The sequence below is a fragment of the Leptonychotes weddellii genome, chromosome 4 (genome assembly GCF_054177405.1).
Source record: "Leptonychotes weddellii isolate Sample4059 chromosome 4, ASM5417740v2, whole genome shotgun sequence".
NCBI classification, from domain to species: domain Eukaryota; kingdom Metazoa; phylum Chordata; class Mammalia; order Carnivora; family Phocidae; genus Leptonychotes; species Leptonychotes weddellii.
In genome coordinates this window covers 18,061,985-18,080,171 of record NC_138372.1, presented here as the reverse complement: position 1 = coordinate 18,080,171, position 18,187 = coordinate 18,061,985, and the positions used below count along the sequence as shown (strand labels likewise).

Sequence of the window (18,187 nt, the reverse complement as noted above, 5' to 3'; positions counted from 1 at the left end):
CCTGGATCCAAGTCCTTACACCCCTCTCAAGAGACTCTGCTTTCACAGATGAGAAAACCAAAGCTCAGAGAGGTTGAGTCTATGAAGTCACACAGCCACTGTGAAGGTCTGGGGTTTCTGCCTCAGTCACCCAGGCCTCCCTCTACAGCAGGAGCTGAAAACCTTCTGGGCTACATGTTGGTACAGTGTGAGCCCTTGGGCCTGGCAGTGCCCTCCATTGGTAAGGCCATGCCAAGACAGTTCAGTGTCTGGGTGCCGAAGTGAAGGGGAAGAGTGCCTCTTTCTCTTGGCTGGGCCTGGCACTTAGAACCCTCCCTACCCTGGGAAGGCTGCCTGGGCCACAGCTGTGTGCTTCCTCACCCACCTTCAACTGTTCTTGATCCTGGGCCAGAATGCCTTCCCTCCTCTTAAACTCCCAGGCCCCCCTCCACCTCAATAATCTAGCAGCCCCATGCCTTCCAAGGGAGAGCCCTCTCTGCACCCCAGCTGTGACTGGTTCCAGGGAGGACCTGAGTCATCCAGGGGCCAGAGGTCAAGCTGGAGGATGGGGCGGGAGGCCTTGGAGAAGCCCTGGGGGACAGCATGTTCCAGCCGGCCAGGGTGAGCTAGTCACGAGAGTTTCCAAAGTGGCGAGGCCATCAAAGCAGGAAAACACCTGACACCCTGGACCTGAGCTGGACCCATCACCCCCACCTCTCTAGGGTCACCCCATTCCCCCTGCGCAGCTGCTGTAGGGGTATTTATAGCCCGAGCATGAGGGGGCAAGGACACGCACTTTATTTCGGAAGTGATAATTCCAGTTACAGGTGGATGAACCCTGGAGAACCCAGCAGCCCTTCCCCCACTCCACTGCCATGGCCAGGGTGCCCCCGACAGCCCCATCTCCCACCCAGCCATCTAGAAATGGCTTCTTAGTCCTGAGTATGTGGGCCAAAGGAGTGGGGCTGTTCTTTCAAATTCTTCCCCCCCGTTTTTAGACCTCGGGCTGCAGCCCACCAGCACTCCACATCCCCTTACCCGGGACCGAAGGGGTCGCTTACAACGCCATTCCCTTTCCGGGAAGAGGGAGCGCGGTGCGGCGCTGACCTCTAGTGGTCGTGGCTGGTAATGCAGAGCGCTGAGCTGGGCCGGCACGGACCCCTGGCGTTCTCATCCTCTTTCTCCCCCGGCCCCTGCTCTGCCAGATCGGGCAGGAAGCCTCGAAACTGGCTTCTCAGCCTCTCTTTGTGCGAAGATCGCGCCTGGCAACCCAGGCGTCTGCGGGTAGCTGCTTTACCGCCGGACTAGGAACCGGGGGTGGGGGACGGAGTTTTGTCTCACTTGGCACACTGTCCACAATCCCGACTACCGCGCAGGGCCAGGCACGCAGTTGATGTCTTCTATCCGTCAAATACTTGTGAAGCACCTGCCAGGCCAGAGAGAAGAGGACATGGCCCTGCCCTCCCGGGGCTTCCTGGCTGGTCCTGTACCTCGCAAAGCAGCATGAACAGTGTGGGAAACACCCAGATGTGAAAGCGCAGAGGACCTGGGTCGGGGATGGGGGTCAGGCAAGTCCGTGGAGGAGGCGGAGATCTGAAAGACAGGTAGAACTCAGCTCCGGCAGAGAAGCCGAGAAAGGCATTCCAGGCAAAGTATCAGCGATGGGTGAGGGCACAGTCGCAGAGCAAGCGCCTGGCACCTGTGACCCGCCACTAGCCGTGGGACTGGAGGGTGGGGCGAGGCCCCGCAGTTCGGGGCGTTGGGCTGGTTGGCTAATAGGGATCTGACGTGTTGGCTGTCAGCCTTGATCGGCTCTCCAGATGTCCCAAGGGAGGGGGATGACCCCCCCCCTCCCCCGCAGGTGCAGTGCCCCCTGGGAGCAGGGCTGGGGCTCTGTTGGTCCTTCCTAGGGCTTCTCCAGGCTGCGATACTTCTTGCGCAGCACGGACACGGGGTCCTTGAAGAGTACTGGGTCCAGACGGAGGCGAGAGGAAACCAGGGGCATGTAGCCGAACTCCGCCGCCAACCGATTGATGCAGTCCTGGGCTGGCAGCTGCGACTCGGGGCCCCCAGGCGCCTAAGGGGGAGGAGAAACACGTTGGAGGTCTCTGTCCTTCTGAACCCACCCCCATGCCCCCGAACCCTGCAACAAAACAGGATTGGGGTTAGACAGAGGGAATCCCTTCCCCAGCAGCGCCCTCCCAGTGCCGACCTGCCCCCCTGGATCCTCACCAGTGGAGGTCTGGCCTCCAGATGCTGCTTCCCGTAGGGCACCTTGAGAGGGGGCAGCTTGGTGACTGCTGCTACTAGGAAGTTCATGAGGATGTCCACACAGGTGGGTGCTTCATCTGCCAGGGCTCTCAGAGCCTTGGGCAGGGAGTGGGTGAAGAGGGTGTGGTAATACCTGGGCAAGGTGGGATGACAGCAGCCAAATTCACCCACCACCCCTCCCTGCCAGGCCCCATTCTCCTTCCTCCTGACCTCACTCTCCCTTTGACTTCAATCCCCATGCCTCTTTAGAAACCCCTGCTCCCTCTCTCAGCCCAGGCCGCCTCAGAGAGCTCACACCAGAAATACAAACCTCTCTCTACTGTTCGGTGCTCTGTGGGTCGTCTGCAGCAAATGGTGTCCTCCCTGCCCCCTCCCTTACAGCTCCCTGGGGGCCCCACCCCTGGGCTCTGAGGTCTGACCTCAGCCAGAATGAGGTGGGGGATCAGCTGGTTCCAAGGCCATTAAACATGGCAGCCCCAAAGACCGGCTTCAGGAAGGCTGTGGATTAACCAGACGATGATGCTCCAGGTGAGCCTTGTTTCACGCAGCCCTCCTACAGAACAACCTAGGTGCACCCTGCAGACCTTAGGGGCATTCTTCACTCTGCTAAGAATCCCCCGCAGAGCTCCTGGGTAAACCTACTAGAGGTTCCAGGTTACACATATTTGGTTTAAGTATGTCTAAGGAACCCCTCTAAAGGGGCCTTCCAAAATTCAGTCCCTACCCCAAAGACGAGTGCTTCCGTCAACTTCTGAAAGGCCTGGGACAGTCCCCAGCCCATCACACACACATTTATAAAGCTTTAGGGCCATTCTCTTGTCTCCACCACCACCAAATCCAAATCCCTACCCTCTACCTAGCTCTATTTAAAATAACACTAGCTACCATTTGTTGATTTGTTCTCATCTGATTATCATGTCAGCCCTGGGAAGTGAAAACATTCTCCAGATAAGGAAACTGAGCCTCACAAGAAAAGACTTGCCCATCACACAACTGGGATGTGGCAGATCCGGGCCTGGACCCTGGATCTCGGGGGGTTCTAGGTTGACTGCTGTGTTCGCTCCCACACCACCCTGCTCGTGGTTCAAAGGAGGAGTCTCTGACCCTCTGCTCCCAGTGCCAGGCCGGCCCTCTGTACCTGTGGTACAAGGCAGCTGATGTGAGAACCACGGAGAACTCGTTGGCCCTCTCGGCAGTGTAGCCCCAGCCACCCCGGGCCTCGTCCCAGAAGTGGCTCCATGTCAGGAAGCCCACCATCCGCTCAGGGAAGTTCTGCCACACCACAAAAGCGAAGTCCACCTGGGGAGATATTTAAGTGAGGTATGAGGAGGGACGTCCCGACCAGCTGGGGACATCCAGAGATACGGAGGCAAGGCTTGCCTGGCCGCGGGGACTCCGGGGAGAGGAGATGGGCGCGTGAAAGTTTCCAGGAGTGCTGGGGTGGGGGTAGGGTCCCACCTGGGAGCTAGAAACAATGCTTTTTCAGCTGGGAGCTGAAAACTGTCTTCAGGAGTCTGCTGGAAGGTTCTACCAGATTGCTAAGGAGGAGGCTGATTGGCTCGCAGGGGTGGTTTCGAAAGCAGGGGCCGCACCTCTGCGCTGGTCCTCTGCTCCTCTCTGCTCTGGGAATCTGAGGGGCTGCCCCCGGCCCCTCTGGCTCTGCCCCCCCCCCCCCGGGCTCCTCTTGGGCCCCGTCCTCACCTCACTTGTGGTAAGACTGCTCTGGGCGTCAAGGCTGAGGACGGCATCAGTGCTGATGGCTCTGTGCGGGAAGAAGCGGTCACTGACCTGTAGTGGGAGGGAGGTGACGCCAACTCAGCCGTGGGAACAGTGACTAAGTAGCCTCGAAGCAGGAGCCCCCGCGCACGGGTGTAGAAGGCAGGCCGGTGACAACAGCCAGGCTGCCTGGAACTGGGACCCGGAGCTCACTGTGACTCTCCGCACTCCCCTTTCCCCTTTGGTAAAACGGGCAGAGGGTATCTAGGGGTCCTTCTAGTTTCAACGCCTCTGGATTCCTCTTGTCACGTTACCTGCTCACCTCAACCCTGGGAGGGGCTGTCAGACATCCTCCCTTTGAAAGAAACAGGTCCAGAGAGATGAAGGGACTTGCCCAGAGCCACACAGCACGCAGGTGGCTCCCACCGTCCCGGCTTCTCAGAAGCCACCCTCCTCCGGCTCCATGTGCTGCAATCTGTTCTCATTTCCTCAAGATCCCACGTTTCTCCTCTGGCTCATCCAAGGCAGCCCACATACGCCCTCTGCCTTCCCTCATCACACAAAACCCCAGTTCTCTGGAAGCACAATCCACAAGGGCCAGGGATGGAAGAGGATCATCTCTGTCGGGCCCGCAGCTGAGACCCACGTCAGACAGCCCACCATCCACTCCAGGAAGCTCTGCCACACCCACACGGCACAAGCAGTCCGCCCGGGGACATCCTTGAGTGACGGGGGAGGAGGGACTTTCTGACCAGCTTCAGGCCTGACTGGAAATCCAGATCTGGCTCAGGGTCAGGCTCAAGCAAAGCACCCTGTGTGTGCCCTCCTGGGTTCCCTGCATGCAGGGGCTGGAGCCCTCCCTCCCGTGAGCCTCCCCACCCCCCACTCCTCACCTTCCTCTGCCCCTCCAGGACTGTCAAGGGCACTGTCGTCTTGGGCCACCTGGGTGGGGGTGGCTTCTCACTGCTCCAGAGAACCAAGATCTAGGAGGAAAAGGGGGTGTTCCTGAAGTCTGGGAGAGCAACTGTATTTGTGAGTTTGGGAGATTTTAGTTGGAGCCAGGGTCCTTTCCTCGCTGCCCTGTTTTTGCCTCCGGGCTTCAGGAAGGCAGGAATTCCGGTGTCGCGAAGGAAGCTACCCATACCATTTAGAACTGGAGGGAGTTAGTGGTGGTAGCCCCTCGCCTGGGCCCTGGCCCCTCGCCCCATGCCCATCTTCTCTCAAAGGCTTTCATTCTCCTGCTCCTTCATCATTCGCTGCCCAGCTCGGATGTCCCATCTGTGGAGCTGCTCTGTCTGTCCCCGGCCGAGCTTCCCTCCCCTGTGAGTGCTCTCAAGAGTCTACGTGCCTTCTCTGGAAGTGAGATTTGACAGCGTGTGCCAGGAAATGCTAACTGAATGGGAATCTGGGGCTGAATCCTTTCCTGCTTTTTCTCTGCATCAGCATCAAGCCCACGGCCTGGCACTGAGAAAATGACTGATGGGTGAGCACACGCGTGAACGCACGTCTGTTTACCTCTCCAGGCCCCCCAAGGGGGTACCTGCTTTTTACATGATTTCATCAGTTTCCATGAGGGAGGGAGGGGTTGGGGAGGAAAGGAACAAGAATGTTGGGACTTAAAGAGGAGGGCGCTGGTGGCACTTGAAAACCCCTCCCGTGCCTCCCCCCGGAACGTATGGTTACGCTTGGGGTCTAGACGTCTTCAAGAGCCCTGCCCTTTCCCTTGCCCCCACCCTGGATCCCAGGACCCCAGCTGGCAAGGGGAACAGACCTGGGCACAGTGCTGGGAGCCTGCCACCGCCTGGATGAGCTTCAGCGGGGGCTGGCCTGGGGCCCCCACCCAGATCAGGGCACTGAACCTGCCCACAGGCCGAGAGCCTGAGGGGAATGAGACACAGGCTGTTAGGGTGGGAGGAGACAGAACCTGCTGAAGAGTGGCCTGAGCCGGGGCCTCCAGGAGCCAGGAGAGATGTGGGAGAATCAGGGAAGGGCTTGGCAGGGCTCTATGGTTGAGGCTGGGACAGACTTGAGAAGAGCTGGTGAGGGGACTTCAAGTTGTCCCATCCCCAGGGCATACCCCGTTGTAGGTGGTAGAAGGGGAAGTCCAAGGGGCTTGTGGAAAAAGTGGGCAGGGCCAGGAGGGCGCCTGGGGGGCTGTTCCACAGTAGCGAGGGGTGAGCAGATGCTCCAAAGATCCGGTCCTGAATAATCTGTGAAATGAGAGAGGGCTGTGCTGAGGGAGTGGACTGTGTGGTCGTGGGCAGGGTCTGGGGAAGTGCGGACCTGGCCTAGCACCCAGCCCCCCGCAGCCCCCCTTCAGGCTCCTGGGAGGGCAGCAGCTGCATCACTGTCCAAAGGGTTCAGGTGCAGAAGTCCAGAGTAGGGGGCACTCAGTGATGGTGTCCAGAGATGGCTCATGATGGTGAGTTTGCTGCCTCCCTTTCCTTCCTCACTCATGGCAGACGTTGCCAACAAGTCACAACATTCTTTCCGGGCCCAGAATCCCCTTTAACACAGCACCCCAGGCAGCCGCTGCCCATCACCGGGGCTGACATCTTGGCACTTGCTTTGAAATCTGTTGGCCAGAGCTGTCCCTCTACAGATGGGGAAACTGAGGCCAAGACTGGAGAAGGAACTTGTCCAAGAGCTCAGAGCCAAGTCTCAGATTCATCCCAGAAGCCTCTTCAAGGGGGAAGTCCAAACAGCGGGGTAGAAGAGGTGTCCAGAGAGAGGGGTGTGGAGAGGGAACAGGGATGAGGCCGGAGCCAAGCCCCACGGCCCCCATCATGGAAGTCCCCCTCACCTCCAGAGTGGTATGGATGACTTTCTCCACTGAGGAGAAGTAGGCATCCCATAGAAACTGGGTCTGCTGACGCAGGGCAAGGACCCGTGTGGGGGGCATCTCCTGGAGGGCAGCAAGGACCTGAGGCACAGAGGGAGGAAAGGAGAAGGCATGGCACCTTGTCAGGCTCTGACTGACTCTGAGGTGGGACCACCCAGGTTGGCGGTCTGGGAACCAGAAGCCTTCTCCGCACGGTTTTCCAAGTGGGTTAGAGCAGCCGCCTTTGGCCAAGTCCCAGGTAACAATCAAGAGTTCAAGGATCACACAGAGTTGGGCCTAAATGCCACTTCGTAACTGTGTGACTATGGACAAACTACTCAACCTCTCTGAGTCTGTGTCCTCATCTGTAAAATGGGGATAATAATAGTATCTGCCTCATAGGGTGGCTGTGGGGATGAAATTAGATTAATACAGTGGCACCTGGGGGGCTCAGTCGGTTAAGTGGTTTGCCTTTGGCTCAAGGTCATGATCCTGAGGTCCTGGGATCGAGTCCTGCCTCGGGCTCCCTGCTCAGCTGGGAGTCTGCTTCTCCCTCTGCCTCTGCCCCTCCCCCTCCCCCTGCTTGTGCACACACACTCTCTCTCTCTCAAATAAATAAAAAGATCTTAAAAATAAACAAATACATTAGATAATATACATTAAGTGCTTAGCATATGGTAGAGGCTCAGTGGCTGGTAGCTATTATTATTAACTACCATACCATTCTCACTTCTCAGGGGATTCAAGGCTTATGCAGGGTTTTCATAGTCAGGCAAAATCAGTTTCATCAGCTGGAAAAGTCACTGCATTTTGCTTGCCTACCCCAGCCTCCATGGAGGCACTCAGATTTTGGATTTTTTGCGGCTTTCCCTTAAATTGGTAGAGTCATGGGCTGGGCCCGTGGAGATCATCCGGTCTAACTTATCCCATTGTAGAGATGGGGAAACTGAGGCTGGAAAAGGCTCAGGACTTGCTCTCAGAACCCTCAGGAGTCTCTGCCTCTCTATGATCCTATGGGAGCCCCAGAGGCTTGGGGCTTGGAGCAAAATCACGAATATACACATATGGGGAATAGGAATGAGGACTGAGATCAGCCTGGGGGCTGAGATCCCGGGCTCCTCCCATGTCCTGGGTCCAGTCCCACCCTGTGGGCAGCACCCTGAGCTACCTGAAATGGGAGCCTCTCGTCAGCTACGATGGCCGCCTTGGTCCAATCGATGACCTCGGAGAAGGGCAGCTCCCACCGAGGGCTGAGAAGCACTGGGATGCAGCCAGCCTGGGGGGGAAGGGGAGGCACTGGGGAGCCCAGTCTTATCCTACACACACTTCCCCTCCCCCAGTTCCAAATTAGCAGCTGCTTCCGTTGGGGGCAAGGGAGAAAGAGGAGAGAAAGGTGGTTTTTTGGGCAGTGGGTTGTTCTACAGAGGGTGTGGTAAGCGTGGGTGTGGGCAGCTCACTGTCCCTTCCCATCGGCCTGGGCCCAGAGAGCCTGGCAGCTCAGGAGTGTGGGGGGACAGGGCCAGGGGATGCCTAGGTTGGGGTTGTACCTGCAGGGCTTGGAGGAAGTGCAAAGCATCAGGACGGTGGCCAGGGATGAGGCAGAAGGTGGCATTGGGTAGCGTTGCCCCAGGGTGGGTCCTAAGGAGGTACAGGAGGGGTCCCACACATATGAGGTCTGAGATAGCTGCCCCTCGCCCCACCTGGCTCCCTTGACGTCCCCCCAACTCCCCACACCAATACTCCCGAATTCACAATGCGTAAATCCATCATCTGTGCCTCATATGTTAATGAACACCCACGCACACGTACAACCACACATGGAACACTGACACAAACAAGCTTCACACCTGCCCCTCACCCATGGTGGGCTGGGAGGCAGGAGCCCTGGGTTCTAGTTCTGCCTCTGCCCTTGGTGGGCTCAGGCATCTCCCCCCTTCTCTGGACCTCAGTTTCCTCATTTGCAAAATGGGAGGTGGCGGGACCAGCGGTTTCCAAGGCCTGGTCTGAAACCAAGGCACACCCCCACTGCTCTGCCACCCGCAGATTCTCGGGCAGCCCTCACCTGAGTGGCCTCCATGCCCTGCCTTCCCCCCATCCCAAGAGCCCAGGCCCATGAAAGGCTCCTCTGTCAGGAGGTGGGCTGGGCCCCCAGCCTGGAACCGCACAGGAAGCTGCTGCCCAGAGGCCCCCTCGCCCAGAGGACAGGCCTCCTCTGTTCCTCCCAACCCCAGGGCCACACTCAGGCTGTGTTTGTTTGTGGGGGGAGGGGCTTGAGTCACAGCCTCCTCGGAGCCGCCTCCCTGGGACTGCCCACCCAGGGAAGCGGTGCCCGTGACCTAGCTGCTGGGAGGTGCAGGGAGGGCGTGGAGGGGGCAGGACTCCTGGCTTCACAGGCCTGCTCAGAGTGGGACTGATGAATAGAGCTCAGAGGTCCCAGGACCCTCCTCAGCTACAGCCTGTCTGGCCTGAGTCTGAACCACTGAACAGATGGGGAGACTGAGTCTCAGAGAGAGCCAAGGACTAGCTTAGGGTCTCAGAAAGGGTTAAGGCAGAGCTGGAACTAGAACCAAATAGGCTAACTCCTGCCCCTGGGTTATTTGAACTACCCCGGAGCTGCGGCTTAGGGGTCTCCCAGGGGCTCTGCCTCCCGCCTCTGTCTCTCCTGCTCAGGTGGCCACCAGGCTTCCCCTGGAAGAAGCGACACGTTAAACAACAGAACATTCTCTAACTCATTGGTGCCGCAGCACCAGCCAGCTACAGCCCTCCTCCCCTCCCCAACAAAGCCCTAAGGGACTGAGAAGCCCTCAGTTCCAGGCTTCCGAGACCCCAGAGACAAAGAGCTTTCTGAATAAACTGTACTCCTCAGTCCTCACTAACCTCCACCGTTCCCTCCTCTGCGTCTCTGTATACCCTCCCTCAGCCTGGAGCACCCCATCTCTGCCTTATAGCCCAAGGAATTCCTCCTACTTGATCTTTTTTTTTTGTAAATTTTTTTGTTTTAAGATTTTATTTTTTATCTGAGAGAGAGAGCGGGAGAGAGAACACAAGCAGGGGGAGCAGCAGAGGGAGAGGGAGAAGCAGGCTCCTTGCCCGACTTGGGGCTTGATCCCAGGACCCTGGGATCATGACCCGGGCTGAAGGGAGACGCTTAACCGACTGAGCCACCCAGAGGCCCCTCCTCCTACTCGATCTTAAAGTCTAAGCTCAAACCTCACCTTCTCTGGGAAGCCCTCCTTGATCTTTCCAGAGAAGGCTCGCTCCTCTCTGCTCCCACAGCCTCTGTGTGCACACAGTAGTAATGACCACGCCGAGCTTTACTGAGCACTGCTCTAAGTGCTTTACCTGCGGTAACTCACCTCCCTGTCACAGCACTCCCTCAGAGACCGGAGGTGTGTGTTGCTAGTCCCCTGCTTTCCAGATGAGGGAACAGAGGCCTAGAGAGGCCCCACAGCTCTGAAGTGGAGGAGCCAGCGAGCAAGACAGCTTGCACAGCATCTCTCTGCTTAACAGTGTGCGTCCTAACCAGGGGTCTGCCTGCCTTTCCCACAAGACCGAGCAACTTGAGGGCCGGGGCCCTGCCTTCCTCATCTTAGCGTCCCCACGGCCTAGCGGAGCACCTGGCCGAGACTGGGCACGTAATAGCTGGTCAGTGAACGGATGCCCAGCGTGTGATAAAGCATGGACCCAGGACCAGGGGGCCAAATGTCTGAAAGGTCAGTTTTGGCACCAATTCTAGTAATGAATCTGGCTGACAGGAGCCAGGGGGTGGCCTTGGGAGATGGTGAGATCCCCATCAGTAGAGGTAAATAAGCAGAGCTGGATGAGCACCTGCCTTTGTGTCTGTGTGTCTCTGTGTGTGCTATGGAGGGGACATCATGGTAACTGCCAATGAAGTCTTAGGGTTCTGTGACCATACAAGGTGTTTGCCACAGACTCAGGGCCTCAGTGCCCAAGGATGGAGTCAATGTGGCTCCACTGGGCTCTCTTGCAGCCTGGCTATAGGCAGGGCCACATGTGACTTCTGTGTGCCCTAGGTACTTTGGCCTTTGGGGTCTCTCTGCCATAAATATTATATATATAAATTAACATTTGATGATTGCATTGGTATAAAAACAAAAACACTGGGGTGCCTGGCTGGCTCAGTTGGTGGAGCGTGCAACTCTTGATCACGGGGTCGTACATATTTTAAGATTACTTAAAAATAAATAAAAATAGTAATATTATATATTAGGGGCACCTGCGTGGCTCAGTCAGTTAAGCATCTGCCTTTGGCTCAGGTCATGATCTCAGGGTCCTGGGGTGTCAGGGTCCTGGGGTGTTGGGCTCCCTGTCGGGCTCCCTGCTCAGCGAGGAGCCTGCTTCTCCGTCTCCCTCGCCCCACCCCACCCCCGGCTCATGCTCTCTCTCTCTCTCAAATAAAATCTTTAAAAACATATATATTAAAACATTTTCTTCTACTTAAAAGTACAGTTTTTCCTTCTGATTTTCAAAGGAATGAAAACGTTTTCCTGGGTCCCTGAAAGTACCATGGGTCCTAGGCACTGCGCCTCCTAGATGCAAAGGAGACTTTAAAACATGCATTGAATTTATGTTAAAAAACAAAAACAAAAACAAAAACCTAAGTGGGGGAGAGCATACATACGCATTGTTTGTGCACACACAGAATACCTCAGAAAAGCCGTGAGAGAAACTAGAAACGGTGTTTGGCTCCAGGAAGGAAAACCGGGTGGCCAGAGACACGGGTGGGAGGGAGTTTTACTGTATACGCTTTTGTGCCTTTGGAATTTTGTACCCTGTGAATGAATTCCCTATTCATAAGAATAAATAAATAACAATTTAAATGGGTGGAGGCTTATTCCAAAGCAACAGGAGACTGTTCACTCAAGATGGAAAAATGGCTCTGGAGCCAGAAGTGCCGGGTTTATGCCCAAGTCCGCAGGCGCCCCATCAGAAACTCGAGGGAGGCCACGGTGAATCAAGGAGCTCGTCACCGAAGGGCCTTGGCTGGCTCCCTCCACCACTTTGAGCCTCAGTTTCCTGTTCCCTGAAATGGGAATAACAATGCCTCCCTTGTAGGGTACTTGAAGGCACGTGACTTGTGCAAAGTGGCCCGGAGCAAGCTCTCCTGACGTGTTCGCTTCCTCCCCTCCCCCTCTCCCACCCTCGCCAGCCCAGGGAATGTGGGACAGTGGCTGTGGGACAGTGGCAGGGACTGTGAATTGCCTCTTTCTCTGGCCAATACTTGCTCATTCAGGCCACCTTCCGGGGGCTGCCCTGTGGCTGGTGGCCTCCCTCTCTCCCTCTGTCCCTATACTGTCTGGCTGCTTCAGGCAGCTGCCTGACACCTCGGGGAAACTGAGGCTTACGCTACTCCAGAGATCACAAGGCCTGTCCCCTGCAGGGGGGCTGAGGCCAAAGACAGACCTTGTGAAACTGCAGAGGGTAGTCAGAGGCTGCCAGGCATCACACCTTGGAAATAAACTCAGCCACAGGGCGGCCCACGCAGATAAGAAAGCCTTGACGAGTTCTGGCCGATTTGGGATCAATCGGTAAACATTTGGTGCGTCAACAGTTCACCTATGGTATGCAGCTCCCTAATTTCCAGTCTCTCAAAGAAGTTCAGACTGAAATAGCTTTCAGATTCACCAGTGCAGTAACTCAAGTCAGCCGCAAGAAGAACTTCCTATAAGCAAGAACGGCTAAGAGCCTAATCAGAAAGGTCAGGCGGGGCCATGGTGAACAAGAGAAACTTGTTCACTGAAGGTAAGCTCTGTCTGAGCTCTGAGCTTCAGGGGCCTGGGGTGGGGGGATCCCCATCACTGCTGAGGACGCCTGCTAGGGATGGGTCCGGGCAGAAGGGCCTGGGGGCTGATGAGGCAATTGCGTTCCTACCTCTGGCTGTGGGGCTCCCTGGAGGCCCTGTGCCTTGAGGGAGTGCATTCCCAGGAGAGCCCTCTGGCTGAGAGAAGCCCCTGAGAAGCAGAGGCAAAAAGGGAGCTTGGCCACGTGAAGCATTCCTAGGGGGCAGGTGTTGCTGAGAATAGCCCATGTTGTTCTAGCAGAGAACAGGGAGATACCGGAGGGAGGGAGCAAGGGAAGGACTCCAAGAGTGACAGGTTCCAACTCAGGTCTGCCCCAGAGATGGAGAAGGAACCCTCTGCTGCCTGGGCCCTGGACAACCTTCAAAAGGATTTGAGTTCCTGCCTGCCCAACCAGCCTTCAGACACACCGGCCTCCTGGGGGTGCAGCGGGGTTAGGGTACTTCGGGGTTAACTGCTTTATCACCTGAGGCCTGTCACTCCAACTAGCCCACAGAGAGGGGTTTCTGAACAACTCTCCATGTCCCATAGGCCACCACACCCCCCTATATGTCTCCAGGCAGTTGTGGGGGTGGGAAGTTCTTCTGTAGGTCTGACCTCATTCATATTTGCTGTTTCCTTAAGAGATTAATCCGTCAAATTAGACACCGGAGCAGCTTCCATCTGTGACCAGTTCTTAATCTCCATGGCCCTGAGGTATCTGATGGGTTGATCATACACTCTTGGTTAAAACTCAGAATTCTAATGCTGAAGGCTTTGGAAACAGGCAGCTCTGGATTTCAGCACTGGCTGTGCCCTTTCTGTCTGGATGGCCTCAGACCAGTTACTTAACCTCTCTGAGCTTAGTGTCTGGTACACAAACAAATGATAGCAATTAATATTATTTTATTATAACCATTATTTATAATTTAGCACAGAGTGAGCACAATAGATGTGTACGTTAAAATATTAGGAAAGGAGGAATTGGAATAAGAGAAAAAGAGTAAGCAGGAGTGAGTCATATTTTTGTTTTTACAGATCCCCGAGGGAGAACTCCAAAACCTACTTTGGACACCCCGTGTGACAAAGAACCATCTTGGTGGGGTCTCTCTCTGTCTAATCTGATTCCCTCTTGCTGCGGCTGAGGCCAGAGTTTGCCAGGCCTCTGGTTCTCTCGTCCCATCTCAATCCTGCCCTCCACCCTGGCCTCTGGGCTCACTCCCATTGCAGATCCCTCCCACTCAGCACCCCCCACCGCCCCGGGGGGAAAAGGTCCACTTACTGCTCAGGTCCACGGTCCTGCTCACAGCGCCCATCCCAGGGGCAGGCAGAGGAGTCAGGGACTGCTGTGCGCCACCCGCCCCTCTCCTCCGCCAGGGCTAGCAGGGGCACCCCAGGGTGGGGGCTGTGCTGTCCCAGCCGGCCAGGGGCCCCACCTCGCAATGGGTGGGCTTCAGGGAGAAGCGGGAGGGCCACGTCAAAGCCAGGCCGGAAGGTGTCCACCGTGGGGCTGGCCTTGGCCACCATCGCCTGTCCCAGATGAAAGGTCTGGGGGCAGAAGGCTGAGTGGAGACTGAGGACCAGATGGTTCCTGCCCCCATTCCATTGCTGGGGCACTGGGCTGCACTCTCCGGTGGGGGCTTCCAGGCTGAGGAGGAGGAGGAGGCAGGCCTCATCAGGGCTGACGGAGCGGGATCGAGAGCTCTCAATGGAAGCCAGGATCCCACGGTGAGTGTCAGAGATCGGGCCAGCCACCGGGTACACGAACACCTTGAGACCACCACCCCTGCACTTGGAGACATCAAAGCAAGCTCCCCAGTCGCAGCTGCCACCACGGGGGGCTTGAGGAGGTTGAGGGTCATCTTCTGGGAGCTCCCCAGGCTGGGAGAAACTCTGCAGGAGCTCTGCATCCAGCCAGCGGGGCCAGCCTTGGGGGGCCCCTACCCAAGGTCTGGCAGGCACTGCCAGGCGGAGAAGGGGGAAGACTCTCAGAAGGACAAGGAGCCAAGAGGCCGACAGTGCCAGCCAGAGGGACTTTCTTCTCCACGACTGCATGTGGCCACCCGCAGCCAGGGCTGGGGGAAGCAGGAGGAGCAGGGGCTTGAGGGCGAGTCGCTGGAGCTGGGATCTGCCTTCTAGTTCAGCGCCTTCATCGTACAGATGGGAAGACTGAGGCCCATTGAGAACAGGCTGCCTGTGTGAGGTCACACCGCAAGTCACCAGCCAGGCACCAGGAGGCCAGGTAGGACCCGGCTTCGTGGCCTTGCCTTCTTGCAGTCAGGAATCTACTTCCTTGGCCTTTGGACAATCAAGCCAGGCTTTGACACCCCCACCCCCACCTTGCCAGCAGGGCCCCCTGCCCCTGGGCACTGCTCAGGCTGATGCAATCCCCTGACCACACTGCAAGGCCACGTCCTTCTGCCCTCTTGGCTGCACCCCCTGACCTTGGCCTCAGCAGGGAGGCAGGCAGTCTGCCAGGCCATGGGGGACCCGTCAGGGCTCTCACAGGAGGTGGCTTGGCCAGGGTGTGTGGCTGGACAGAAGGGGGGCTGGCCTCCCCAATCCTCCCCTTGCCTGAGCAGCCCCTGAGTAGCCCTGGCTGCCCCTGTGCCCACTGGCGGGCACTCCCAGGCTGTGGGCCCTGCGGCTGGAGCTCAAATTAGACTCAGCGGCCCATGTGGGCTCTCAGGGTCGGTTGGGGTCAAGGCCTGGGTGCAGCCGGCGCCCCCTGCCTGGGGGGCTGGGAGTGCTCTGGGTCCTAGTCCTCTCCCACCCCGCCGCTGTCCCCCACTCAGGCAGCTCGGCCCCTCCCCCCCCACCCCTCTCAGCTGGTCCTGCACCCTCTGACTTGCAGCTATCCCGGTGCCGACACCGGGGACCCTGCCCCACGCTCCTGTCCCATGGCCCCCCAGCCCTGCCGGGCGTCTCGGTCTTCTCCCCCGTTCCCTCTCAGGGCAGCATCTGGCCTGACTGGATCTCTTTCCCAGCCTGGCTCCTCCCTTGCCAGCCCTGATTCGTTCCTGCCTGGGAGGCAGGGTCTCTTTTTAACCCATTCCAAACCAGTCTCCTCGATGGTCAATAATCCTCACCAGCAGGACCCACACCTCACAGATGCCTCGCGCTATCACAGCTTCTGAACCCACACATCAACGCTCCAAGGCAGAGGTTTAGCACTGCCATTTTTCACAGGTGAGAGAAGTGAAGCTCAGAGAGGGTGGTATCTTCCTAACATGTGGCAGGGCAGGGACTTGAACCCTGAACTCCTGACCTTCCTCCTTAGAGCTTCCCACTGGTCACCCCAGCAGGGGGGTCCGAGTGTGGGGAGTCTATCAGTCAACAGATGAGAAAAGTGAGGTGTGAAGTGAGGGGAGGGGCAGGTGGGGGCGGGATGGAGTGGGTGGTACTGGGTAAGATGCTCTCAACTATTCCCAGGATTAGCCCCACCTCATCCAGCTGCAGCCTTTTCAGGCCCACTTCTGGCACCTCTCACTCAGGTGTCCAGGTAGGTCTGCCCTTGCCTGGAGCTCTGGAGGGAAGGTCTTGATGCTCATCCTCCAGTCCATATGGTAAGTTCTGCCCGACGTTGAACTTGGCTATCCATTGGTCCACGGCCATTGAGGGGTTCCCCTGCTCAGTTCCTTAGTCTGTGCTCTGAGAGGGGGGTCAGGAATGGGTGATGTCACCCACTAAAGAATTGCTGAGGTGAAGGGGGAGACAAAGCCCCTGGCTGCCAGGAGCCCCAGTCTGATGAGGGAGGCCATGTGGAATGGGCCGACCTAGAGCGAACTCTGCCTCCACCTCTGAACAGCTGGATGATGTGGGGCCTCTGTCCCCTCATCTCAAGATGGAGGTAAAGATCTTCACCGTGGGGCGCCTGGGTGGCTCAGTTGGTTAAGCGACTGCCTTCGGCTCAGGTCATGATCCTGGAGTCCCGGGATCGAGTCCCGCATCGGGCTCCTTGCTCGGCAGGGAGTCTGCTTCTCCCTCTGACCCTCCTCCCTCTCACGCTCTCTGTCTCTCATTCTCTCTCTCTCAAATAAATAAAGAAAATCTTTAAAAAAAAAAAAAAAAAGATCTTCACCGTGAGGTGGTTTTCAGATTAAATCCAGGCCTATCCCAGGGGGTCCCTCAACAAGTGGCCACCTCCTTTCCTTGCTTGCCGGCCCCTGATCTCAGAGGGCCACTGATCTGACCAGGGAGAATGTTTTGCCCTACGTGGGAATGTTTTGCCCTCAGTGGGAATGTTTTGCCGTCCCATGGGCAGCATGTCCTAGGGAAGAGTACAGTTCATTCACCCAATGTCCTCAAAATGGCCAGCACAGGGGAAACCTGGCCTCTTTGCCTACAGCGTCCATCACTAAGTGATGGACTGACTTTCCCTGCACACATCAGGCTTTCCCAAGGGGAGAGAGGCCTTTGCACTTGCTGTTTCCTGCTCCTGCCATTCACCCTGCTCAGCTAACTCCACCTCATCCGACAGGAATCAGCTCCCCTCCTACAGGAAGCCTCCCTGACTCTCCTTGGGCTGGTTGGGGCCCTCCTCTAGGTTCTTATGCCACTTCTTCATCCTTCTATCCCTGTACTCATTCATTCATTCATTCATCCAACAAGTACTTTTTTTTTTTTTTAAAGATTTTATTTATTTATTTGAGAGAGAGAGAATGAGAGAGAGCACATGAGAGTGGGGAGGGTCAGAGGGAGAAGCAGACTCCCTGCTGAGCAGGGAGCCCGATGCGGGACTCGATCCAGGGACTCCAGGATCATGACCTGAGCCGAAGGCAGTCGCTCAACCAACTGAGCCACCCAGGCGCCCCCAACAAGTACTTATTAAGTCCTAAATGTGGGCCAGGTTTTGTGCCAGGCCCTGGAGATATGACACTGAAGAACAGTAAGAGCTAACGTTCCTATTACACTTACTATGTTCCACACGCAACTCCAAGTGCACGTGTATTAGCTCGTTGAATCCTCTCCTAGGGGGCTCTGAGGAAGGTACTGTTATTATCCCCATCTTTTTTTTTTTTTTAAAGATTTTATTTATTTATTTGACAGAGAGAAATAGCGAGAGCAGGAACACAAGCAGGGGGAATGGGAGAGGGAGAAGCAGGCTTCTTGCCGAGCAGGGAGCCCGATGTGGGACTCGATCCCAGGACCCTGGGATCATGACCTGAGCCGAAGGCAGACGCTTAACGACTGAGCCACCCAGGCGCCCTATTATCCCCATCTTATAGACGGGAAAAGAGAGGCCAGGCAGCTTAAGTAAGTTGCCTGAATTCCCACCGGATTAGCCAGGATTTGGACCTAGGCAGTCCATTCCTTCAGCCATCACACCATCCTGTCTCCTGACTGAGACAGGTATACCCCCATTCTTGCAGAAGGCACCGTCTCTGAGGAACATCAGGATCCAGGCAATCACAGGACGAGGGGGGCGGGGAGCATGGGAGTGCACCGAGAGACACCTGCCCTAACACTTGAAGGACACAGTACGTTTCTTAGAAGAACCAGTGTGGCTGCCTAGGTGGGAGCAGACGGGAAATGGCAGGAGTAGAGGCAGGGACTGCTTTTTCTTATGACTGTCGCCCCCACAAGTCATTCATTCCCTCAT

At 56.8% G+C, this 18,187-nt stretch overlaps 1 protein-coding gene across 2 annotated transcripts; it reads right to left on the bottom strand.

Moving 5' to 3' along the window:
- Positions 1-754: 754 nt before the first annotated feature.
- EXTL1 (exostosin like glycosyltransferase 1) lies at positions 755-14,734 on the bottom strand. Of its 2 annotated transcripts, XM_006748312.3 has the most exons (11): positions 13,868-14,734; positions 8,335-8,425; positions 7,956-8,063; positions 6,770-6,889; positions 6,044-6,176; positions 5,738-5,844; positions 4,860-4,949; positions 3,952-4,038; positions 3,389-3,549; positions 2,212-2,383; positions 1,695-2,056 (listed from the first exon to the last, which is right to left on the bottom strand). In XM_006748312.3, exons 1-11 carry the CDS (start codon positions 14,638-14,640, stop codon positions 1,886-1,888), a joined length of 2,013 nt encoding a protein of 670 aa, XP_006748375.2. In that variant the 5' UTR covers positions 14,641-14,734; the 3' UTR covers positions 1,695-1,885. The 2 variants fall into 2 exon arrangements, with proteins under 2 accessions (XP_030875199.2, XP_006748375.2); XM_031019339.2 differs by lacking the exon at positions 2,212-2,383 and having other exon boundaries at positions 755-2,056.
- Positions 14,735-18,187: the final 3,453 nt, after the last annotated feature.